The 24393-nt window shown below is 37.3% G+C and overlaps 2 protein-coding genes and 1 long non-coding RNA gene across 3 annotated transcripts; 1 reads left to right on the top strand and 2 right to left on the bottom strand.

The window, feature by feature from the left end:
- Positions 1-11123: 11123 nt before the first annotated feature.
- Positions 11124-15251, bottom strand: LOC137727046 (uncharacterized). The gene is made up of 6 exons (XM_068465989.2): positions 14145-15251; positions 13904-14053; positions 13664-13771; positions 13532-13576; positions 12141-12814; positions 11124-11987 (listed from the first exon to the last, which is right to left on the bottom strand). The coding sequence occupies exons 1-6, from the start codon at positions 14854-14856 to the stop codon at positions 11331-11333; spliced, it is 2346 nt and encodes a 781-aa protein (XP_068322090.2). The 5' UTR covers positions 14857-15251; the 3' UTR covers positions 11124-11330.
- Positions 15252-15719: 468 nt separating this feature from the next.
- Positions 15720-17921, top strand: LOC148696513 (uncharacterized). The gene is made up of 5 exons (XR_015962182.1): positions 15720-15939; positions 16023-16186; positions 16286-16433; positions 16531-16597; positions 17729-17921. It is a non-coding gene; the product is annotated as an uncharacterized LOC148696513 (long non-coding RNA).
- A 248-nt stretch (positions 17922-18169) lies between these two features.
- LOC148696512 (uncharacterized) lies at positions 18170-20674 on the bottom strand. Its single transcript, XM_088693552.1, has 6 exons — positions 20016-20674; positions 19764-19913; positions 19556-19663; positions 19400-19444; positions 18630-19192; positions 18170-18415 (listed from the first exon to the last, which is right to left on the bottom strand). Exons 1-6 carry the CDS (start codon positions 20470-20472, stop codon positions 18320-18322), a joined length of 1419 nt encoding a protein of 472 aa, XP_088549678.1. The 5' UTR covers positions 20473-20674; the 3' UTR covers positions 18170-18319.
- Between the last annotated feature and the right edge of the window lie 3719 nt (positions 20675-24393).

Here is a 24393-nt window from a genome sequence, read left to right as displayed (position 1 = left end):
TCAGGTGCTGCATCATTTTCATTCACTATGCCAGAGACCATCTTTTAGTACGATCGAGCCTATAAGATTAAACGGCGATTCAATAGGTACCGCCTAATTAACAGTACAAACTTCATTGAAAGGCAATTAACAAGTCGTCCCATTGGCTAAGTTATAACTGGGGCCAGTTACATGATGTACAAGTCCATGGAAGCCATGAAATCGGCTGCAACTATTGCACACTTCAGGAACCATGGATGGCCCTCTAAGAGGGGATTGCAGTGTAAACAAATACAGACACTGATTCAAGACCCAAGACAGGGAGCGTTACAAAATACACACACACACACACACACACACAAGTGTGTGCACATCAATGCGGTTTAAACTTGTATGCTTATAAGAGCACTTCCATCCCTAACAAATGTGCTAGCCCAAAGTCTATTTTTAAGGCCAGTCCCCCAAAAACCCACTCCATCCCACCCAATAGGCTAGCCCAAAGTGAAGGCCAGCTTTGAGTCCAGCACATAATGGATTGAGCAAGAGACCGGCCTACATGACGCTAGGTTGATGTTAGCCATGTGATTTTTTATTTATTTTTTATTTATTTATTTTTTTATGCAATTGGCGCGTGGGCGTGTGTTCTAGCATTAAGAAAAAAAAATTGCCAGAATCTTACCGTGGGCCACGTGTCCACTTTTGGACAGTTGGATTTCATTTTTTTTTTAAATCCAACGGTCTTGCTCAGCTCATTTTTTAGGGGTAGAGATGCACTTGGCAATTACCGTTCATTGAAGTCAATTACTATTCATTTGGGTGGATTAAATAGATTTTGGGCCAGTTCATTTTTTAGGGATGGAGTTGCTCTAAGAAGCACGCATATATAGATTATGTAACATTACCTGTAATTCTTCGTACAACAGGCTCAATCCAAGAGTCTAGATTAATCTAATCAACTTGATTACGCTTAAATAAGATTTATATTTTATTTCTTAATTTTATTACAAGTGATATCATTATTTAATTTACATTAAGAGAATAGGGTTTGAACCCGGGTAGTGATGATTACAAATCAATAAAAGCATGCAAGAGACATAATTTTTAGGAACAATTTGTGAAAGCCTTTATTCTTCACTTATTGCCTGTACTTGTGAATGAAGACACAATTAATAACATTGTTAAAATAGGAAGAAAATAAGAAAAATCCGAAATATTCAAATGATAACAATAAATAAAATATTTATGTAGCAAGATGGTGAATCTGCACCACATATTGCATGTGCTCCGACGAAAATTTTATGTGATTCAATGCGCATTAATCTTCCTCCAAATTAATTTCTTCTTGCGAAAGCCAAAGAAGCGGAATAAGGGTTTGAAAAACCAGGCATCCATTTTCAGAAACATGATTTTGACAAATTGATACATGGGAAACTGAAGCAGGCCGAATAGAGGAATCGAAGAGTTAAGGTTACTAACGTACTGTTTCTTAGCTCTTTTTTGGAATCGCAAAGAGATGGAGAGGATCGCGAAGAGGCGGTTAAGCAAAGGCGTTTGATACCATATGAGAATTGTGAATTGTTCTGTTTTCATTAATTGAAAGAATCTTTACAACTGTGTATATATACAACTGTCAATAATGATTAGCACCTAATCAAGTGTAACTAATTACATTAAGACTACAATTAGTTACACAAAGTAAACAGAAAACTATTACGATGAGCTGGTTTGTGTGTCAATAATTGTTTCTTAGCTACATGTGCAATCACCTCTTAGGGGGCCATGCATGGTTCCTGAAGCGTGCAATGGGACTGTTGGTTAATTGCCTTTCAATGTAGTTTGTACTGTTAATTCGGCGGTACCTGTTGAATCCCAGTTTTCTTGCAGGCTCGATCGAACTAAAATATTGGTCTCTGGCATAATGAATGAAAAGGATGCAGCACCTGATGTGCGAATTTTTTTATGAGAATTTTCTTTTAGTGAAACATTTCCAAGCATGCCCAAAAGCCTATTTATTAAAGTGCTGGTATGTGGTTTAAATACTAGTGCTTATGCTAGAGTCTCCTTTAAGTTTTAGACTGAATCGATTCGATTATCTCCAATTCCGATTTCATTCTCCAATTCCTTATGTAGAGATTCCATTCCAACTTGTTTAGTGTTGCAAGTTGCCTTGTCCAATTATTCAGAAAATCAGACAAAGATATTTACACAGCCGATGACGGCAGCCTCACACCCTTCAAAGGTTTACCCATCTCGAGTGGCAATGCCCGGTCGTGGTTGCTTACAATGTGCCTCGACGGAGAGCTCCAGATTATGAGGAGAGGCAACGGCAACATATTCGTGCTACTCAAGGAAGGCCGCAGCCCCTCCTGACTCCCTGATCAAAGCTCACCAGAGCAACTTGTATCGTGTGTTATATATATTTATGTACGTGTTCAAGGACATGAGATGAGATGTAATTTTCCACATAGAAAATGATAAACAAACATCTTTGTTACGTTCTGTCGGTTGTTTCCGTTTTGTTTATATTATAATAATACATCCCTCAAATAAAACAATTTAAAAAAAAATAAAAATAAAATATATATATATATATATATATATATATATATATATATATTGAGACGGATTTGGATCCTCCTCTCCTGAGCTAATGGAGGGGATCCTCCTCATCAATCATCATGGACTGTTGGATTTTTATCCAACGGTGACAATCATTACAACTTTAAAGGAACCCCCTGTTTGTAACCGTTGGATAAAAATCCAACGGCCCAGGATGATTGATGAGGAGGTTCCTCTCCATTAGCTCAGAAGACGATCCAAGTCCTATTGAGGCATGTGTTGCATGCTTTCAAAGGTAGTTGCTTGTACGGATAAAGCATATTGAAAAGGGAAAGGGATCTTCTCCAAATCCCTTCCACCAAATCCTCCAAATCCATTAATCTGGATCCTTGAAATTTAATCCAATGATTAAAAATAGGGAGCCTTATTAGAAGTTATAATAACTTTAACCGTTAGATCAAATTTTAAGAGTTCGAATTGATGGATTTGGTGGTTTTATGCTTTCCAACATTCTTTGTTAATTAATTAATTAAGCAAAGCAAAGCAAAGCATATATTAAGTACGTAGAAGCAGCAGTAGTAGCAGCTAGCCGGGCCTAAAACCTTGATTTATTAAATCAAAGCAAAAACCACCACATTGACATTAAACGCCGCAAAGCTAGTAACCTTGACTCTTCGATCCTTTGTGCTTTATTATTCAGCATTCTTTGTTACTTAATTCAGCAGCAGGTGCAGCTGGCCTATAATCAAAGCCACATTACATGCCCCAAGCTATCTGGTACACTACGAATGGAGTATCAGAAAATGCCAACGGTTCGGCCGGAACAAAACGTGGTCCAGCCGGATCAGAAAGAAAGAGAGGATAGCTTAAGGAATATGAACGAGTTGAAGCTTTTCCCTATGAAGATGTCATGAGGAGAAATTGTTAGTGTTTGAGTTACCTTTTGAGCTAGATTTCTCTAAGTAATTGTGATTAATTCGACGAGAAATTGAAATGAATTTGTAGAGGGAATAACAGGGATGAACTTTCAAGAAGGATAGTACGTTGCTTTCTTTGAATTCACGTTGGATTCGATCCCACAAAAATCACCTGCAAACTCGACTATATAGCTGTTGTAATTACGTCAAAGCACCGTGACTATGATCACGTGCAACACACATGCTTTCACTTAATTTCTAACTAACTGGACACGTGGCAAGATACACACCATTAAGATGTTTTAATCTTGTCTGTTCAATACACAATTTGATTGAACAATTTCAAGCTTTTTCTTCTTCTTCATTGCTGCAACCTTGAATGATTGAACCAGCTGCCATGCTTATGCTCCAACACTCCCTTCTAAGCTGGTAGCTAGTTTAACTCCGAGCTTCTCCCTGAGTGCACAAAAATGATCTTTGGGAAGTGCCTTGGTGAAAATATCAGCAAGTTGATCTTCTGATTCGCAATGGATCAGTTTGATAATGTTTGACTGCAATGCTTCTCGAATGTAGTGATACCTTATTCCAATGTGCTTTGTTCTTTGATAGAACAATGGATTCCTTGTCATAGCAATGGCAGATGTATTATCACAGTAGATGGGGGTAGCTTCAGCTTGTTCTTCACCAAAATCTTGGACTACAAACCTTAACCACACAGCTTGAGTGGTTGCTTCAGTTGTACTCATGTACTCAGCTTCAACTGTTGACAAAGCAACACTATGTTGTTTAACCGAGGCCCAAGAGAAGACCCACTTCCAAATGAGAATGTATATCCAAAAGTGCTTTTCATATCAGTTTCATCACCACTCCAATCACTGTCATAATAGCCTTTGAGAATTGATTCTTTGCCTTTCTCATATTTAATCCCATAGTCTAATGTGCCTTGTATTATATCTGACTGCATGAATCTAGCAAGTAACCTGGCTGCAAACATGAATATGGTCTGGTTGTAGTTAGATATAGAAGACTTCCAACCAATTGTTTATAGACATTTTCATTTGTTTTCTCACTCTCATCATCTTTCTTGAGTTTGTCACTCACTACCAATGGAGTGCTAACAGGTTTGCAGTTCTTCAACCCAAATTTTTGCAGTAAACTCACTGCATATTTCCTTTGGTTAATGAAAATTCCAGATTTAGATTGAAGAATTCCCATTCCAAGAAAATTATATAGCAGTCTGAAGTTTATCATTTCATATCTTCTCATCATGTCACACTTAAATTCTTCCAACAACTCAGTGCTACTACCTGTGTAGATAATGTTATCTACATAGATAAAGATAATAATGCTTTCATTTTCTCCTATTGACTTCATATACAATGTTGCTTCACTAGGACTTCTGGTAAATCCATAGTTATGCAAGTGAGCATCAATTTCTTCATACTAAGCCCTTGATGCTTCTTAAGCTTGTAGACCTTATCTTCTACACCTTGCACAACATAACCCTCTAGTGATCAATGAAGACTTCATCTTGCAATACACCATTTAGAAAAGCTAATTTCACATCTAATTGATACAACTTCCACTTCTTTTGAGCTGCTAAATCTATGAGTGTTTTGATGGTATCCAATCTTGCAACATGAGCAAAAGTTTCATTGAAATCATCCCTGGCTTCTATGTATACCCCTTGGCAACTAGTCTTGCCTTGTGTTTCTGAATTGTCCCATCCATATTTAATTTGGTCTTATAGATCCATTTCACTCCAACAAGGGGTTTGCCTAATGGTTTATCAACCAATTCCCAAGTCTTGTTCTTCCCAATCATCTCAATCTCAGCATCCATTGCTTTCTTCCAAGCTATATCAGTGGCAGCATCAGTGAAACTCTCTAGTTCAATCATGCTTACATTGTATCTAGCATAGATTTCACTCAATGATCTCTCTTTGACTGGTGTAGCTTTAGTTGTGCTTGATTCACCACTATCAGATTGAGAATCTGTGAACTCATGTGTTGTACACTTGCTCCCTTCTAGATGAACTCCATGATCAATCTCAGGTAGATTGATATTAACAGGAAATGTTAGCTTGTCATAATTCTATGCATCCCAAATCCAAGTACCCTTCTCATCAAACACAACACTTCTTGACAAAAAAATCTTCTTGGTACTCAAATTAAAAATCCTGTATCTTTTCTCCATCTTTCCATATCCAACAAATATACCTTTCATAGAGGCTTCATCAAGCTTCTATATATCTTAATTGTCCAGGTATATGACCATAACAAATACTTCCAAACACTTTTAAGTGTTGAATACCTGGTTTTTTGCCACTGAAGGCTTCAAAGGGAGTTTTGTGTTCCACAACCTTGGTTGGACACCTATTGAGAAGATACACAGCTGTGTTGACTGATTCTCCCAAAATTCATAAGGCAAATGCTTGTCATGAAGCATACTCTTAACCATTTCAACAATAGTTATATTCTTCCTCTCAACATCACCATTTTGCTGTGGAAAATAAGCCACTGTCAACTGTTTCTCAAGCCCCAAATCTTCACAAAACTGATTAAATTCATGAGAGTTGTACTCTCCACCTCTGTCACATCTTAACTTTAGACTTTTGTAGCCACTCTACAATACAACCATGACTTTGAATTTCTTGAACACTTTGAACACTTTTGATTTGTGATTCAGAAGATAACCTAACACATTCTAGTTGCATCATCAATGAAAGTCAAGAAATATCTGTTTCCTCCAAATGTTGTGACCTATATTGGTCCACAAACATCTGAATGGATTAATTCTAGAGGCTTGCTTGCTCTCCAAGTTTGTGCTTTACTGAAGGCATCTATGTGCTGCATTTCTAGAATGCACCTTTACTTGCTTGAGTTTTATTAGTCCCAGCACCATTTCCTTATCTAATAACAACTGCAAGTTGTTGAAATTTAAATGCTCCAGTCTTTTGTGTCATTCCCGAGCATCACCTTTACAACTGGTTTTTAGTGCAAAACCATTCATATCATCCATGAGCAGTGGAAGACACCTATTGCTAGTCATTTGTACTATAACAACATGACTCTCCAAACTTCTATTTGATGGATGTAGCTGTATAATATAAACTAAACGGAAACAACCGTAGAACGTAACAAGGGTGTTTATTTATCATTTTCTTTGTAGAAAATTACGTCTCATGTCCTTGAACAGGTACATACATATAAACAACACATGATACAAGTTGCTCTGGTGAGCTCTGTCCAGGGAGTTAGGAGGGGCTGCGGCCTTCCTTGAGTAGCATGAATATGTTGCCGTTGTCTTTCCTCGTAATCTGTAGCTCTCCGTCGAGGTACATTGTCAACAACCACGACTCGGCATTGCCACTCGAGATGGGTAAACCTTTGAAAGGTATGAGGCTGTCACCGGTTGTGTAAATATCTTTGTTTGATTTTCTGTATAATTGGACAAGTCAGTTTACAGCACCAAACAAGCCATTTTAGAGGAATGGAATCTCTCGACAAGAATTGGAGAATGGAATCCGTCCACCCAAGGAATGTTAAGAATCCCATATTGGTGGGTTCAAAGAAACCCAATGCGTTTAAATAGGATTATCCTACTTTAACTGATATCAAGGCCTTTGTGGTAAAACCCCACACCTTACGGATTAGACATGTGGTAAAGTTGGGGACTATATCGGTGTTAAGAATCCCACATCATTGGGTTCAAAGAAATCCAATGGGTTTAAATAGGATTACCCTACTCTAACTAATACTGATGCCTTTTGTGGTAAAATCCCACACATGACAGATTGAGTTTAAATAGGATTACCCAACTTTAACTAATACCGAGACCTTTTGTGGTAAAACCCCACATCTGATAGATGGGGCAGGTGATAAAGTTGAGGACAATATTGGTGTCGTTAGAGTGGGGTGGGCCCAGCAATCCAAAATTCAACATGGTATCTGATAGGATTAAAAACACACCATAAAGTATCACATAAATGTCCTATTGATTTTCCTTATTAACATTAAGATTTGTCAATTGTAGCATATGAAAATAAAGGTCTTTCTTACAAAAGATTGTTTTATCTAACTACTTAAAATGTCACAAAAACTGGGTTGATGTCCTTACTGACCATCCATCGTATTAGAGCCACTTACACTTATCTGAAGTGTACGAAATTTTATATGTAGATACTAAACACATAGAGCTACTCTCACACAAATTTTTGGGATTTTTGGAGTTGATTTGCTATTTAAATTAAATCGAACAAAAACAGGATAGAAACATATTTTAAATAATAAAAATAGATTGTAGTTCACAAGATAAGAAAACGAGTTAGGGAAATTGCTATCCACCACCAAATAATCATGCAAACATGTTATGTTTCATTCAAATTCCTTTTATTTCTGGATGAAGATGCTCAAGTTGGCTCAATGTTAGAACTCAACTTATTACTCTTTCTTATGTAGTATGTTAAGAGAATGACGTTTTCAACTTAACTTAGTCTCTAACATACAATCTAGAATGGCGTGTTCATAGATTTAACAAGTAGAAATCATTAAGAATGAAAAGAGTTTGAGTCATCACATGACATCGTAAGTACTAGCATTGTCTACTTATCCTAGAAATTGGTTCACATGTTAATCGCAATTAACAAGTACTACTCTAGAACATATGTAGGTCCTCATTCGATAAAGGCAAACACACATATATTCATAACGTTAGAATCCTAGATATGCTTACTAAGTATGCATTCGTAAAAAACACATAAAGAACTCATCACTGACATAAGTAGTGAACCAATTTTCATCCATTCATAAAAGTAATTCAAACGAAATGCCATAACAAACTTGTAATCATATTCGGGCCTTCAAAACGGCCCCTAACTACTAAAAATTTAGTTACACATAATCCTTAAATAAAACCAAAAGAAAGACATGAGTTTGAGAAGATAAAACCGAAGGAAGAGAATGCCAAGATTTTCTCCTTCCTTCTCTATTACTTTTTCCGTTAGCTCCCCTTTTGTTTCCCTTTTTATTTTTGTTCTATTTTTTTCTATCCTTCGACCTTGCCGCTGCAACCTGCAACCTATTTCCCTTTTTATTTTTGCTGCCCCATTTTCTTCTCCTTAACTCACCCAGTAATAGCCATTTAGTGATGACAATAAGTGAGAGGAAATGGTAACACAATTGTAACATCCTCATCTTTAATTCTATTTTCTCTGATAATTGAATAGGTATCAGTTGACTTTTTCTTAGCTGCATTAGTTTTGGTTGCTAGATTTATTGGGTTTATTGCTTTCATTGCAGTTACAAACTGCTCAGTCTTTTGTAAACCTTTTAGTATTAAAATGACCATAACTTCTTCTAGAAAAATGATATTAACAATCCGTGAAATGTTCCAGAAAATAGACATTTGTAGCTTTCCAAGCATATAAGGCTCATTCTCTAATTCATTATGAGCTGTTCGTAACTTGCTTCCAAAGTCAGCCGATTTGCACAGGCAGTTTTGACGAATTTGTTATTTAAAATCTCACTTGTGTTATTTTTCTTTTCTTTGCTTGACAAATCCTACAAAATACGAAAAACAAAGTAAATAACTCAAAAATATAAGGAACTAACTTAGAAAAGACAAGTGAATTGATGTAAAAAAAAAAAAAAAATATATATATATATATATATATATATATAAATATGAGCTGATCAGTATCAGAGCCCACGGTTGCGCCTGTGCAAGCCAATGAGCTTGTGTGCAAGCCAACGAGCTTGTCACCCATAACACAATAAGTTTGAACTCTTAATATAGAGACGACCACTGAGTTCCATTGAAAACAAGTGGGCCCAACGTGAGCCGACCTCTAAGTTTCAATTGCTGATGTGGATCTCTACGTGTGAACCACTAAATGGGGTTACACGTGAGGGGGAGTGTTAAGAATCCCACATCGGTGGGTTCAAAGAAAACCAATGGGTTTAAATAGGATTACCCTATTATAACTAATACCGAGGTTTTTTGTGGTAAAACCCAACACCTGATGAATTTGGTAGGTGGTAAAGTTTGAGACAGTATCGGTGTCGTTAGAATAAGACGGGTCTGACGATCCAAAATTCCAACAAGGAATTGGAGATAATCGAATTGATTCAATCTAAAACGTAGGAGACTGTAGTGAAAGAACTTCATATTTAAACCATATAAGCACTTTAATCAGTAGGCTTTTGGGCATCCATAAAAAAAAATTCGCACATCAGGTGCTGCATCATAAAAAAAAAATTCACATAAAAAGAACTTATTAGCTAAAAAGAACTTATTCACATAAAAAAAACTTATTAGCTAAAAAGAACTTATCAGGTGCTGCATCATAAAAAAAAATTCACATAAAAGTTCACATAATAAGTTCCACTAAAAAGAACTTATTCACATAAAAAAAAATTCGCACATCAGGTGCTGCATCATTTTCATTCACTATAAGATTAAACGGCGATTCAATAGGTACCGCCTAATTAACAGTACAAACTTCATTGAAAGGCAATTAACAAGCCGTCCCATTGGCTAAGTTATAACTGGGGCAGTTACATGATGTACAAGTCCATGGAAGCCATGAAATCGGCTGCAACTATTGCACATTTCAGGAACCATGGATGGCCCTCTAAGAGGGGATTGCAGTGTAAACAAATACAGACACTGATTCAAGACCCAAGACAGGGAGCGTTACAAAATACACACACACACACACACACACGTGTGTGTGCACATCAATGCGGTTTAAACTTGTATGCTTATAAGAGCACTTCCACCCCTAACAAATGTGCTAGCCCAAAGTCTATTTTTAAGGCCAGTCCCCCAAAAACCCACTCCACCCCACCCAATAGGCTAGCCCAAAGTGAAGGCCAGCTTTGAGTCCAGCACATAATGGATTGAGCAAGAGACCGGCCTACATTACGCTAGGCTGATGTTAGCCATGTGATTTTTTTTTTTTTTTTATTTTTGCAATTGGTGCGTGGGCGTGTGTTCTAGCATTAAGAAAAAAAAATTTGCCAGAATCTTACCGTGGGCCATGTGTCCACTTTTGGACAGTTGGATTTCATTTTTTTTTTAAATCCAACGGTCTAGATAAATTAACTTAATAAAAAATTATTTAAAAATACAGAAAAAAATATTTTATATATAAATACCTAACCATCTTTCACAAAATTGTAATTTCAGAAAATGACACGTGGCGTAACAAGATTGGTTAAAAATTCTATCCGAAAATAAAAATAAAAATATTTTTTTATTATTTTATAAAAAATTTAATAATATTTTAATACAAATTGACTAGACTGTTGCCCAGCTCATTTTTTAGGGGTAGAGATGCACTTGGCAATTACCGTTCATTGGAGTCAATTACTATTCATTTGGGTGGATTAAATAGATTTTGGGCCAGTTCATTTTTTAGGGATGGAGTTGCTCTAAGAAGCACGCATATATAGATTATGTAACATTACCTGTAATTCTTTGTACAACAGGCTCAATCCAAGAGTCTAGATTAATCTAATCAACTTGATTACGCTTAAATAAGATTTATATTTTATTTCTTAATTTTATTACAAGTGATATCATTATTTAATTTACGTGAAGAGAATAGGGTTTGAACCCGGGTAGTGATGATTACAAATCAATAAAAGCATGCAAGAGACATAATTTTTAGCAACAATTTGTGAAAGCCTTTATTCTTCACTTATTGCCTGTACTTGTGAATGAAGACACAATTAATAACATTGTTAAAATAGGAAGAAAATAAGAAAAATCCGAAATATTCAAATGATAACAATAAATAAAATATTTATGTAGCAAGATGGTGAATCTGCACCACATATTGCATGTGCTCCGATGAAAATTTTATGTGATTCAATGCGCATTAATCTTCCTCCAAATTAATTTCTTCTTGCGAAAGCCAAAGAAGCGGAATAAGGGTTTGAAAAACCAGGCATCCATTTTCAGAAACATGATTTTGACAAATTGATACATGGGAAACTGAAGCAGGCCGAATAGAGGGACCGGGAAAAAAGCAATAGGGTAAAGTAGAGACTTGGTCCATTTTTTCTCGATGTGAATCAAGAGCAAAATAGTGGCAGCAAAGGCGAGCATGGTGGTTGCCATGGACAAAAAGAGAAAAACGAATCCTATCATGACCTTGCGAGGAATGCTTTTAACGAAATATGGGTACTCGAGAGGGGAAGAGAGGACCGAGAGAAAGAATGCCACAGAAGATAATGAGCTGGCGATGGCCACAACGTCCATGCTGGTAAAGAGCAAAAAGAGAGGATTGTTCTCTAAAACAGGACGACCACTCTGGTTATTACCCCCAGGAATGGCGTAGGCGGCTGCAAAGACCACAGTGGCCACTAGCACCGCCACGGTTGAGCATGACTGAGCCGTTTCTTTTACCCATTCTTGTGCGGACTTCAGAAGCTTGTCATGCCCAGCGTTGAACAACTCCTCCGCTGTCTGATCCTTGTCGTTGTGGTGCATGATGTAATGAGGCGGTAGCATCTCTTTTATACGCTGACACAAACACACGTGCACATTTATCATGTCAACGTATAGGTTTTGTAATAGAAATATTTGTCTAACAACATAAGAATTTATAAGGTCGATAGACTTAATTAGTAATACAAATATCTGTGTGACAACATAAGTCTAGCAAGAGAATATTACCAGCATCCAGTGCAGCTCTTCTTGCAATTGCATGGCAGGGCCTATTAATTTCTGAGACAATGCTATAGAATAGTAAGTCCTATCTGCAGCCTGGTGCAATATGGTGTTTCCATTGTGGTCTATCCTCCCATTCAGCTTTGACATCAGAGTTGGTTTGCTTTGGATAAGATCAAGGATCTCTTTCTGACGGTTCTTAATGGCCAGATGCAAAATGTTGCGTTCATTTTCGTTAACAAGCTCGGCTGTCTGAGGATGCTGTTCAAGTATCTCCTTCACAATGGTTGAAAATCCTGTGATAGTTGCTATAAGCAATGGAGTAGATTTGTAAGCTTCACTCCTCGCCTCCTTTTTTGATTTGGTTGCTTCCTCTTCTTTTTTACATCTATCCGATACGGTTATCTCCCCGACCCCAGAGAAATGCTTAACTGCGGCCGCCTTTCCTTTTTCAGCTCCTTCATCACCATTTGTCTTATCCGATTTGGTTGCTTCCTTTTCTTTATCAGGTTTTTCCCCTGACCCTAGAGAAATGGTCCTGATATTTGGTTGCTTATTAGTAATCAACAAAGAATAGTCGTCCAACATGACGAGCAATGGGATGAGTTTCTTCAGTGATTTTTTGTTTTTCTTCTCCTTCCATATCGTGTCGATTACATCTTCATGTGGGCCTCCTATTCCTATCCATCACATGGTCAAGCAGAAGATGTTATCAGCACTCTAAATAAGTTATCATGTACTCTTCATGTTGTCACATAAAATTATAAGGAATAGGATGAACTGTCAATTAGTCCTTGAATTATCATCTTAGTAAAAATTAGGTCTCTAAACTATTTTTTTCAGAAAAATCATTCTTTGAATTATAAAAATATGCCAATTACATCCCTAATATTATAGTCAAGGCAACTATATTCAATTTTCCGTCAATTTAAGTCACGGTACTTGCAAGTAATACACATTGGAGAGTAGATTGATAGTTTTTCATAAATAAATGGTGTAAGTAGTTAACTTTGAAGGGTAAATTAGTAGTTTTTCATAAGAAATAGTGTAAGTTAACTTTGGAGATTGAATTAGATGTTAGATTCGCAACCTATATGAAATGTTAAGGGTTTATAGGCAAGAAAATGACGGTATTACACTCTAAAGTGTGTCAAATGATTTAAGTTGACAAAAAATTGGATAAAATAGCTTTGAATATAATAGTAGGGATGAAATTAGCAATTTTTAATGAATTTAGGGACTTATTTTACCAAAAAAATAATTCAATGACCTAATTTTTACTGAGGTGATAATTCAGGAACTAAATCGGAACTTCACAAATAAATAATTTTTTTTTTTTTTAGAGTTTCAGTAACAAGAGTTTGCCTTGATAAAAATGAGGCGGAAAATAAACAAACCTTTAGCAAGGGTGTCCCATAATGAATGGTAAGCCTTCATAACAACTGCCAAACATTTAATGCATGCAACTTCGTTAGAATAGTGAAAAAAATTCCAATTCGATCAATTAATTAGATTACAAATTTGATTACCTGCGAGCTTGTTCCGAAAGATGGATCGACGGGGATGGTTGCCATCCATGCCGCTCTCCACATCATCCTTCTGATTTGGTGTGACCACATTTCCTCCGTCGGGAAGACCTGCATATATAATGATATTAAGTATGAGATTACTGCTTCATTAAAAAAAAAAAAAAAAACATGCTTGGACCTGTGTATATATAGCATGCGTACGTGCGCACACATAGCAGTTTGTAGAGTAATGGTACGTACAATGATAAATAAGCATCTTCCATTTGCTTTCTTTAAATTTTGGGTCAAGGGCAGTTGGCATTTGGGCTAGCAAATGAAGGCTTGTCAATCCTTTATCTTCCTTAAGGCGCGCTAGATATGGGTATTTCTCCAGTAACCAAATAGCTATCTCTGCGTTGTGGAAGATAAAGAGCAAAAGTTATTAATCTACATTGCGAGTTCTGAGAGAGAGAGAGAGAGAGAGAGAGAGAGAGAGAGAGACCAAAATGTTGCGCAACGACTGTGATATGAAGAATGGACATTTTGTCATCTCTGTGGAAGTGCCTCCAAAGATTGTCCTCCTGATCCTGTAGTTTGTCGGCATAAAACTTCACCAAGTCAGTGTGACCGAGAGCAGCCGCCCTGAAGAGCGGAGTTTCTCCTAAATAGTTCCGTGTCTCCAGCAGCTGCAGCGCATAATTCTCTGAATCCCGACCCTCCAGATCCAGCAGCTTCCGCGCATAATTGTCTTTATCAGTACTACTAGTACTGATGATCCTGACCTCTTCTGGAACAGGCTCGTTGAATTTGCTCACCAGGTACTCTGCCGCTTCCTTATTGCCGGACACACTCACCTCGTGGAGAGTATTGTTTCCGTACTTATTAGGAAACCTTAGAGCCTTTATCTTTTCATTGGTTGAATTGAGTATATTGATAACCTTTTCGAGGACTTCTTTACCTGATTTGCTGCTGCAAGAAGCCGCAAGGTGAAATACAGTGTCCCCGTCCACTGTCATTTCATCGAGCAGTTTTTCCGGATGATTCTCGAACTTTTCCTTCAGCTGTTCCCATTCCCATTCCTCATTCATGGCATATTTATAGGAATCTTTCAAGTCTTGCATTTTGCTTAATCTCTCTTTCTGATCCGGCCGACAGCTATCCACTCTCTCTTTCATCCGATCCGGCCGATCCGTTAGCGTTTTCCAGTACGCCATTTGTAGTGTACTAGATAGCTTGGGGCATGTAATGCGGCGGTTGTTGCTTTGATTTATAGGCAGCTGCTACTGCTACTGTCATATGCTTTACTTAATTTAGTAACACAGAATATTGAACGATAAAGCATAAAGGATCGAAGAGTTCAGGTTACTTCCTGCTTTTTAGCTGTACGTGCTTTATCCGTACAAGCATCGACCTTTGCTTATAATATTAGGTTTTAATTATGGGTAATGTTACGGAGATCAAATTTTGAAACTTAATTTTGTAAACTAAATTATGTAGTTGTTGATAATTTGATTGTATATAATGTTAAAGAGACTAAACTTTTAAACCAAATTTACAAATTAAATAATGTATTACAAATAAAAAATAAACACGTTAATTAATATTTAATATCCAAGTGTGAAACACGTCTAGCTATAACGTTACCTTCAGGTATAAATTGTTCTCACAAAGTGTGAAACACGTCTAGCTACAATATAAATTTATAATTTTATATATTAATTCGAAAGAATGTTGGGAATCGTAAAGCATACAACGATCGAATATTTAAAGGTTAATCGCCATTTAATAGCACCCCTTTTAAATATGCTTCATCCGTACAATCATGTACCTTTGCAAGCATGCAATACGTGCCTCGATTAAATATATATATTTTTTATTTGAGGAATGCAGTAGTATAAAAATAATATTATAGAGATTAAATTTATAAATTAAATTATGTGTCATTAATAAAGAATAAATGTGACGACCCGTCCCGAAATAACATTTTCATATGTGTGAAGTGTGTTTAATTATCCTAAATTTTTTTTAAAGTTGGACGGTTTGTTTGATTGTGTGGAATGATTAAAGACAGGGCACTGTACATACACGGGTTGCACGTTTCTTCTCCTTTTCCTTTTCCTTTCCGTGACTTCCTCAAACCTGTTTTCATTCTTCCTCTCTCCCCGTCAAGCTCTCTCTCTCCCTCACTCTCAAACACACGGCAACAACACCAATTCTTCAAAACTTCATGGATCGACGAAAATAAAATCACCATCTTCTTCATTTCGACGATACGAGTCCAACCATACCAATTTCAGGTAAGAACTATAACGTTTTCACGTCGAAAATACGAACTCCGGTTTAGGTACTATTCATCAACTTTTTATTGGTTGATTTTTAGGACTTTTCAAGCTTATAGAAAGCTTCTTGAGGTCCTAAGGAGGCTTGAAGTAGTTCGTTGGAAGTGTTTGGACGTAAGAACACGGAGAACGACAAGTTCAAAGTTTGGCCGGAGCTTTCGGGAATTTTTCTGGTGAATCCACGCCGAGTTAGGGGTCGAGGCAGGTATGGATGTGTTCGTCTCATCAATACCTTCATTTTGATATAAAGTACGTCGAAAATGGTTAAGAAATGAAGAAGTTATGACACTTTGAAGTTACCCAGAAATTCCGGCAAAACACCCACCTCCGGCGAAACCAGTCCGGCGACGCGTGTTCGTGACGTCGTGTAGATCCAAATCAAGTTCCGGCAAAACATCCAAATCAAGTTCTGAAAATTGTCACGTGTTCGTGACGTCGTGTAGATCACCGTGGTATATTCACATACCCAAATTGAGCAACGTATGAGAAAGTTATTGACGAATGTTTGTGTATGTGCGTTTAAATGATTTTATAATTATTCTTTTATAGGTGAAAATTTTACAGACGAAGAACGTAACCAATCTAGGCGAGGAGGTTACGAACCGGCTACTTATCAGTGAGTGGGCAGTTATTTTTCAGTATATATATACGTATGCTTGACGTATTTCCCAGAAAACGTATTTTAAAAGAAATACGAATTAAATATCCTGTCATATATGCATCATATTTTAATATGTGCATTACCATAATTATGCATAATGTTGCATGGTGCTGAGGAGGCCCAGGTAAGCTACATTTGATATACGTATGAAATACCTTTGAAATATATTTGATATACGTATGAAATACGTTTGGAATACGATTGAAATACTATGGAAATACAAATGAAATATGATTGAGATATGATTGGAATATGACTGAGTTATGATTGAAATATGATGAATTATACGATTGTGATATGATTGAAATATGATTGAGATATAATTGAGATGCGATTGTGACATGATCGAGATATGTTTGTGATATGATTGAGATATAATTGAGATACGATTGAGATATTATGCTGATAACGATCATGAGATATGATTGAGATATGAAGAATGATATGATAAAGATGTGATTGAAAGCTCATTTACTTGCACACGTATATTAGTGCTCCCGCCTAGAGATAGGGGCATAGCCTTCACGTGTATGTTCACCTCCCGCACCGCATGCTCGCCTTGGATCCAAGCTAGGTGCACAGCCTGTCGTATAGACCACTTATGTGGGTTCGACTTGTAGGTGACCCGCGATTTATCGCACAGCTTCACGTGATTGTAGCACTAGAGCATATTATGTTATATACGATGATGAATTGCAGACCACGTGAGGTCATATTGATTGTGTGCAGGTTATACATATATATACATGATGAGATGAGATGATTATGAGCTATATATGCAGCCAAGGGCTGAGTTGATTATGATGATAGAGTATGAATTATGTTTATAGCCGAGCGTTGAATTGATTATATGTTATTCCCTCAGATTCACATATAAATGTTGAGAATTCAGTTATGATATTTGGTATGACATACATTCATATTGTTCAGCATGATTTGATATATATTACGTATATGATTATATATTTTACTTCTGGGAAACTATACTTGTTTTACGGCGAAGGGTTAGTATATTCAAAAGAGAAAAGAAGGTTATGAATACGTTCGTTTTGCTGACCCACTCAACTTTGTTTTGCGCCCCTCCAGGTTCTAGGTAGCGTATATCGGTGAGTCTCGAGGTGTCCAGCTGAAAGTTCTGACAAACCACCACTCATATAGGATCATCGTCGAGTGTTGTTAAATATGTACATCTTATGTTTGACTGCACTTAGACTTTGTGCTCTGGTTGTGTAATCACACTTAAACTTTCTTTAGAACCTATCGTATTTGGTTTTAATTAGTCGTACTTTTCTTATAAAATATCGCTTCCGCACAGCGCACATGGCTACGTCACGCTCACGTGACGGCCAGCATGCCTTGACTTCGGTCGGGGTGTGTCAATAAATATCAATAAGAAATAAGCATGTTAATTAATATTTAAATAATAATCATATCATCAATTTCTATATCATTTAATTTACAAAATTTAAAAACTCTCTCGCATCATCCAGTAGTATAATATAAACAAAATGGAAACAACCGACAAAATGTAATAAAGTGTGTGTTTATCATTTTCTTTGTTAAATTTACACCTCATGTCCTTGAACAGGTACATACACATACATAACACACAATAAATTTTACACGATAACAAAAACAATAAGGAAAGCATTAATCCTTCTTCTTGTTGTGATAAATTTACACCTCATGCCAATAGTTGAACATCTCCTCCGCTGTCTGATCCTTCTTGTTGTGGTGAATGGTGTAATGAGGCGGTACTATCTCTCTTACACGCTGACACAAACACGTACGTACGCATTAATCATGGCCACGTATACATAGATTTTGTAATAGAAGTATTTGTCTAACAACATGAGTCTTTTACCAAAGTGAACAGACTTAATTAGTAACATAAGTATTTGCCTGACAATATAAGTATTTGATAAGATTGATGGACTTAATCGGTAATATAAATATTTGTGCAACAACATTAGCAAGAGAACATTACCAGGAACCAGCGCAGCTCAGCTTGCAATTGCATGGCAGGGCCTATTAATTTCTGAGACAACGATATAGAATAGTAACTCCTATCTGCAGCATGGTGCAAAATGGTGTTTCCATTGCGGTCTATCCTCTCATTCAGCTTCGACTTCAAAGTTGGTTTGTTTTGAATAAGATTAAGGATCTCTGTCTTACGGTTCAGAATGGCCAGATGCAAAATGTTCTGTTCGTCGTTGTTAAGGTGCTCGACTGCCTGAGGATGCTGCTTAAGTATCTCTTCCACAATGGGCATAATTCCTTTGATAGTTGCTATAAGCAATAGGGTAGAGTTGTAAACTTCAATCTTCGCCCCCTTACCCGATTTGGTTGCTTCCTTTCCTATTTCGCCACCGGAATCACCATCTTTATTCACTGGCCCCACAGAAACAGCCTTGGGCTTTGCGTCCTTGTTAGTAATGAACCAAGAATGGTCATCCTCGACGAGCAATTCGATGAGTTTCTTTAGTGATTTTTTATTTTTCTTGTCCTTCCATATCCTATATATTATGCCGCCCTGCAGGCCTCCTTCTTCTATTTATCACATGATCAAGCATATGTATACATTAGTGTGTCATAATTAGATAGTTGTTATTGGCACTGCAACGAAGTCATCATGCACTCTTCTTTTTCTATTGTAAAATCATAAGAAACAAGTGCGTAATGACTTTTGTGGAGTCCCAGTAACAAGAGTTCGCCTGGATAAAAATACACTGAGGCAAAGGCAGAAAGTAAACCAACCTTTAGCAAGGGATTTCCTTAATGAATAGTAAGCCTTCACAACAACTGCCAACCATTTTATGCAAGCAACTTCGTTAGGAACATTGAACAAATCCAACTGAAGTAAACGATTTAGCTAGGTAGCCGTTTAATTATTCGATCAATTAATTAGATGACCTGCAAACTTGTTCCGAAAGATGGATTGACGGGGATGGTGGCTATCCGTGCTGCTCTCCACATCATCCTTCTGATTTGGTGTGACCACATCACCTCCATCAGGAAGGCCTGCATATATAACAATAATTAACTATAAGATTAATGCTTTACAAAGAAAAGGCGCGCACAATCATACTCTTGTACATAGCAGTCGAGTAAGGATACGTACAATGATAAATGAGCATCTTCCATTGGCTTTCTTGAAACCGTGGCTCAAGGGCAGTTGGCATTTGGGCTAACAACTGAAGGCTTGTCAATCCTTCTGCGTCTCTCTTTTTTCCTAGATTCCTGTACCTCTTTAGCAACCAATAAGCAGTCTCTGCATTGTGGAAGACAAAAGAGCAAAAGTTATTAATCTGCATCTCTCCATATATATTACGTGTTGTGAATCAATGTATGCATTTTTGAGGGAGAGAGAGACCAAAATGTTGGGCGATGACAGCAATATGAAGAATGGAGATTTTGTCAGATCTCTTGAACTGCTTCTTAATTAGATTGTCCGGACTTTCTGCCTTCAGTTTGTCACAGTAAAACTTGACCAATTTAGTGTGACCGAAAGCAGCCGTTCTGTACAGTGGAGTTTCTCCTAATTTGTTCCGAGTCCACAGCAGCGGCTGCGTATCATTCTCTTCATCAGTATGACAAATGTCTGGGACAGGGTCGTTGTATTTGTTCACCAAGAACTCAGCCGCTTCCACACTGCCGGACACAGCCACCTGGTGAAGAACATTGTTTCCGTCATTATTCGGAATCCTCAAAGAACAACTCACGTTGCTGGTTGAACCGCTGCATATATCAATAAGAAATTTGAGGTCTCTTTGACAGTTGCTGCTGCAAGAAGCCGCAAGGTGAAGTACATTGTTCCCGTTCAGCGTCATTGGCCTGAGCAATTTTGCCGGATGCCTCTCCTAGTATTTCTTCACGCCTTCCCAGTTACCCTGTATGAAATATTCATAAGGGATTTTCATTTCTTCTAATCTTGCTACCTTATTCTTTAGGTCTTCTTCCTCATTTTGACATGGTGGAACAGTGGGCGTTCTCTGGGACTCCATCTGAGTACTAGCCAGCTTGGTGAGTTTAATGTGGTGGTTTTCGGTTTGATTTATAGTCCATCTGAGTAAAGCTTAAAATGATCGAATATTTGAAGTTACCATTTTCTAGCTGGATATTTAAAGTTACCATTTGCTGTATGTTTTACTTAATTAAGCAACAAAGAATCTTGAATAATAAAGCATAAAGGAATCGAAGAGTTAAGGTTACTAACGTACTGTTTCTTAGCTCTTTTTTGGAATCGCAAAGAGATGGAGAGGATCGCGAAGAAGCGGTTAAGCAAAGGCGTTTGATACCATATGAGAATTGTGAATTGTTCTGTTTTCATTAATTGAAAGAATCTTTACAACTGTGTATATATACAACTGTCAATAATGATTAGCACCTAATCAAGTGTAACTAATTACATTAAGACTACAATTAGTTACACAAAGTAAACAGAAAACTATTACGATGAGCTGGATTGTGTGTCAATAATTGTTTCTTAGCTACATGTGCAATCACCTCTTAGGGGGCCAGGCATGGTTCCTGAAGCGTGCAATGGGACTGTTGGTTAATTGCCTTTCGATGTAGTTTGTACTGTTAATTCGGCGGTACCTGTTGAATCCCAGTTTTCTTGCAGGCTCGATCGAACTAAAATATTGGTCTCTGGCATAATGAATGAAAAGGATGCCGCACCTGATGTGCGAATTTTTTTATGAGAATTTTCTTTTAGTGAAACATTTCCAAGCATGCCCAAAAGCCTATTTATTAAAAGTGCTGGTATGTGGTTTAAATACTAGTGCTTATGCTAGAGTCTCCTTTAAGTTTTAGACTGAATCGATTCGATTATCTCCAATTCCGATTCCATTGTCCAATTCCTTATGTAGAGATTCCATTCCAACTTGTTTAGTGCTGCAAGTTGCCAGGTCCAATTATACAGAAAATCAGACAAAGATATTAATTTACACAGCCGATGACGGCAGCCTCACACCCTTCAAGGGTTTACCCATCTCGAGTGGCAATGCCCGGTCGTGGTTGCTTACAATGTACCTCGACGGAGAGCTCCAGATTATGAGGAGAGGCAACGGCAACATATTCGTGCTACTCAAGGAAGGCCGCAGCCCCTCCTGACTCCCTGATCAAAGCTCACCAGAGCAACTTGTATCGTGTGTTATATATATTTATGTACGTGTTCAAGGACATGAGATGAGATGTAATTTTCTACATAGAAAATGATAAACAAACATCTTTGTTACGTTCTGTCGGTTGTTTCCGTTTTGTTTATATTATACTAATACATCCCTCAAATAAAACAATTTAAAAAAAAAATATACATATATATATATCGAGACGGATTTGGATCCTCCTCTCTTGAGCTAATGGAGAGGATCCTCCTCTCTTGAGCTAATGGAGAGGATCCTCCTCATCAATTATCCTGAACCGTTGGATTTTTATCTAACGGCGACAATCATTACAACTTTAAAGGAACCCCCTGTTTGTAACCGTTGGATAAAAATCCAACGGCCCATGATGATTGATGAGGAGGTTCCTCTCCATTAGCTCAGGAGAGGATCCAAGTCCTATCGAGGCATGTGTTGCATGCTTTCAAAGGTAGTTGCTTGTACGGATAAAGCATATTGAAAAGGGAAAGGGATCTTCTCCAAATCCCTTCCACCAAATCTTCCAAATCCATTAATCTGGATCCTTGAAATTTAATCCAATGGCCAAAAATAGGAAGCGTTATTGAAAGTTATAATAACTTTAACTGTTAGATCAAATTTTAAGAGTTCGAATTGATGGATTTGGTGGTTTTATGCTTTCCAACATTCTTTGTTAATTAATTAATTAAGCAAAGCATATATTAAGTATGTAGAAGCAGCAGTAGTAGCAGCTAGCCGGGCCTAAAACCTTGATTTATTAAATCAAAGCAAAAACCACCACATTGACATTAAACGCCGCAAAGCTAGTAACCTTGACTCTTCGATGCTTTGTGCTTTATTATTCAGCATTCTTTGTTACTTAATTCAGCAGCAGGAGCAGCTGGCCTATAATCAAAGCCACATTACATGCCCCAAGCTATCTGGTACACTACGAATGGAGTATCAGAAAATGCCAACGGTTCGGCCGGAACAAAACGTGGTCCAGCCGGATCAGAAAGAAAGAGAGGATAGCTTAAGGAATATGAACGAGTTGAAGCTTTTCCCTATGAAGATGTCATGAGGAGAAATTGTTAGTGTTTAAGTTACCTTTTGAGCTAGATTTCTCTAAGTAATTGTGATTAATTCGACGAGAAATTGAAATGAATTTGTAGAGGGAATAACAGAGATGAACTTTCAAGAAGGATAGTATGTTGCTTTCTTTGAATTCACGTTGGATTCGATCCCACAAATATCACCTGCAAACTCGGCTATATAGCTGTTGTAATTACGTCAAAGCACCGTGACTATGATCACGTGCAACACACATGCTTTCACTTAATTTCTAACTAACTGGACACGTGGCAAGATACACACCATTAAGATGTTTTAATCTTGTCTGTTCAATACACAATTTGATTGAACAATTTCAAACTTTTTCTTCTTCTTCATTGCTGCAACCTTGAATGATTGAACTAGCTGCCATGCTTATGCTCCAACATTCCCTTCTAAGCTGGTAGCTAGTTTAACTCCGAGCTTCTCCTTGAGTGCACAAAAATGATCTTTGGGAAGTGCCTTGGTGAAAATATCAGCAAGTTGATCTTCTGATTCGCAATAGATCAGTTTGATAATGTTTGACTGTAATGCTTCTCGAATGTAGTGATACCTTATTCCAATGTGCTTTGTTCTTTGATAGAACAATGGATTCCTTGTCATAGCAATGGCATATGTATTATCACAGTAGATGGGGGTAGCTTGTTCTTCACCAAAATCTTGGACTACAAACCTTAACCACACAGCTTGAGTGGTTGCTTCAGTTGTACTCATGTACTTAGCTTCAACTGTTGACAAAGCAACACTATGTTGTTTAACCGAGGCCCAAGAGAAGACCCACTTCCAAATGAGAATGTATATCCAAAAGTGATTTTCATATCAGTTTCATCACCACTCCAATCACTGTCATAATAGCCTATGAGAATTGATTCTTTGCCTTTCTCATATTTAATCCCATAGTCTAATGTGCCTTGTATTATATTTGAGCACTCTCTTTGCTACTCCCAAATGCTTCTTTGTTGGTCCATGCATGAATCTAGCAAGTAACCTGGCTGCAAACATGAATATGGTCTGGTTGCAGTTAGATATAGAACACTTCCAACCAATTGTTTATAGACATTTTCATTTGTTTTCTCACTCTCATCATCTTTCTTGAGTTTGTCACTCACCATCAATGGAGTGCTAACAGGTTTGCAGTTCTTCAACCCAAATTTTTGCAGTAAACTCACTGCATATTTCCTTTGGTTAATGAAAATTCCAGATTTAGATTGAAGAATTCCCATTCCAAGAAAATTATATAGCAGTCTGAAGTCTATCATTTCAGATCTTCTCATCATGTCACACTTAAATTCTTCCAACAACTCAGTGTTACTACCTGTGTAGATAATGTCATCTACATAGATAAAGACAATAATGCTTTCATTTTCTCCTATTGACTTCATATACAATGTTGCTTCACTAGGACTTCTGGTAAATCCATAGTTATGCAAGTGAGCAACAATTTCTTCATACTAACCCCTTGATGCTTCTTAAGCTTGTAGACCTTATCTTCTACACCTTGCACAACATAACCCTCTG

This window comes from Pyrus communis, chromosome 5, assembly GCF_041283825.1.
Source record: "Pyrus communis isolate YQ-2024b chromosome 5, ASM4128382v1, whole genome shotgun sequence".
NCBI lineage: Eukaryota > Viridiplantae > Streptophyta > Magnoliopsida > Rosales > Rosaceae > Pyrus > Pyrus communis.
The sequence above is the reverse complement of the archived record's forward strand: the minus strand, read 5'-3'. Positions and strand labels throughout refer to the sequence as shown.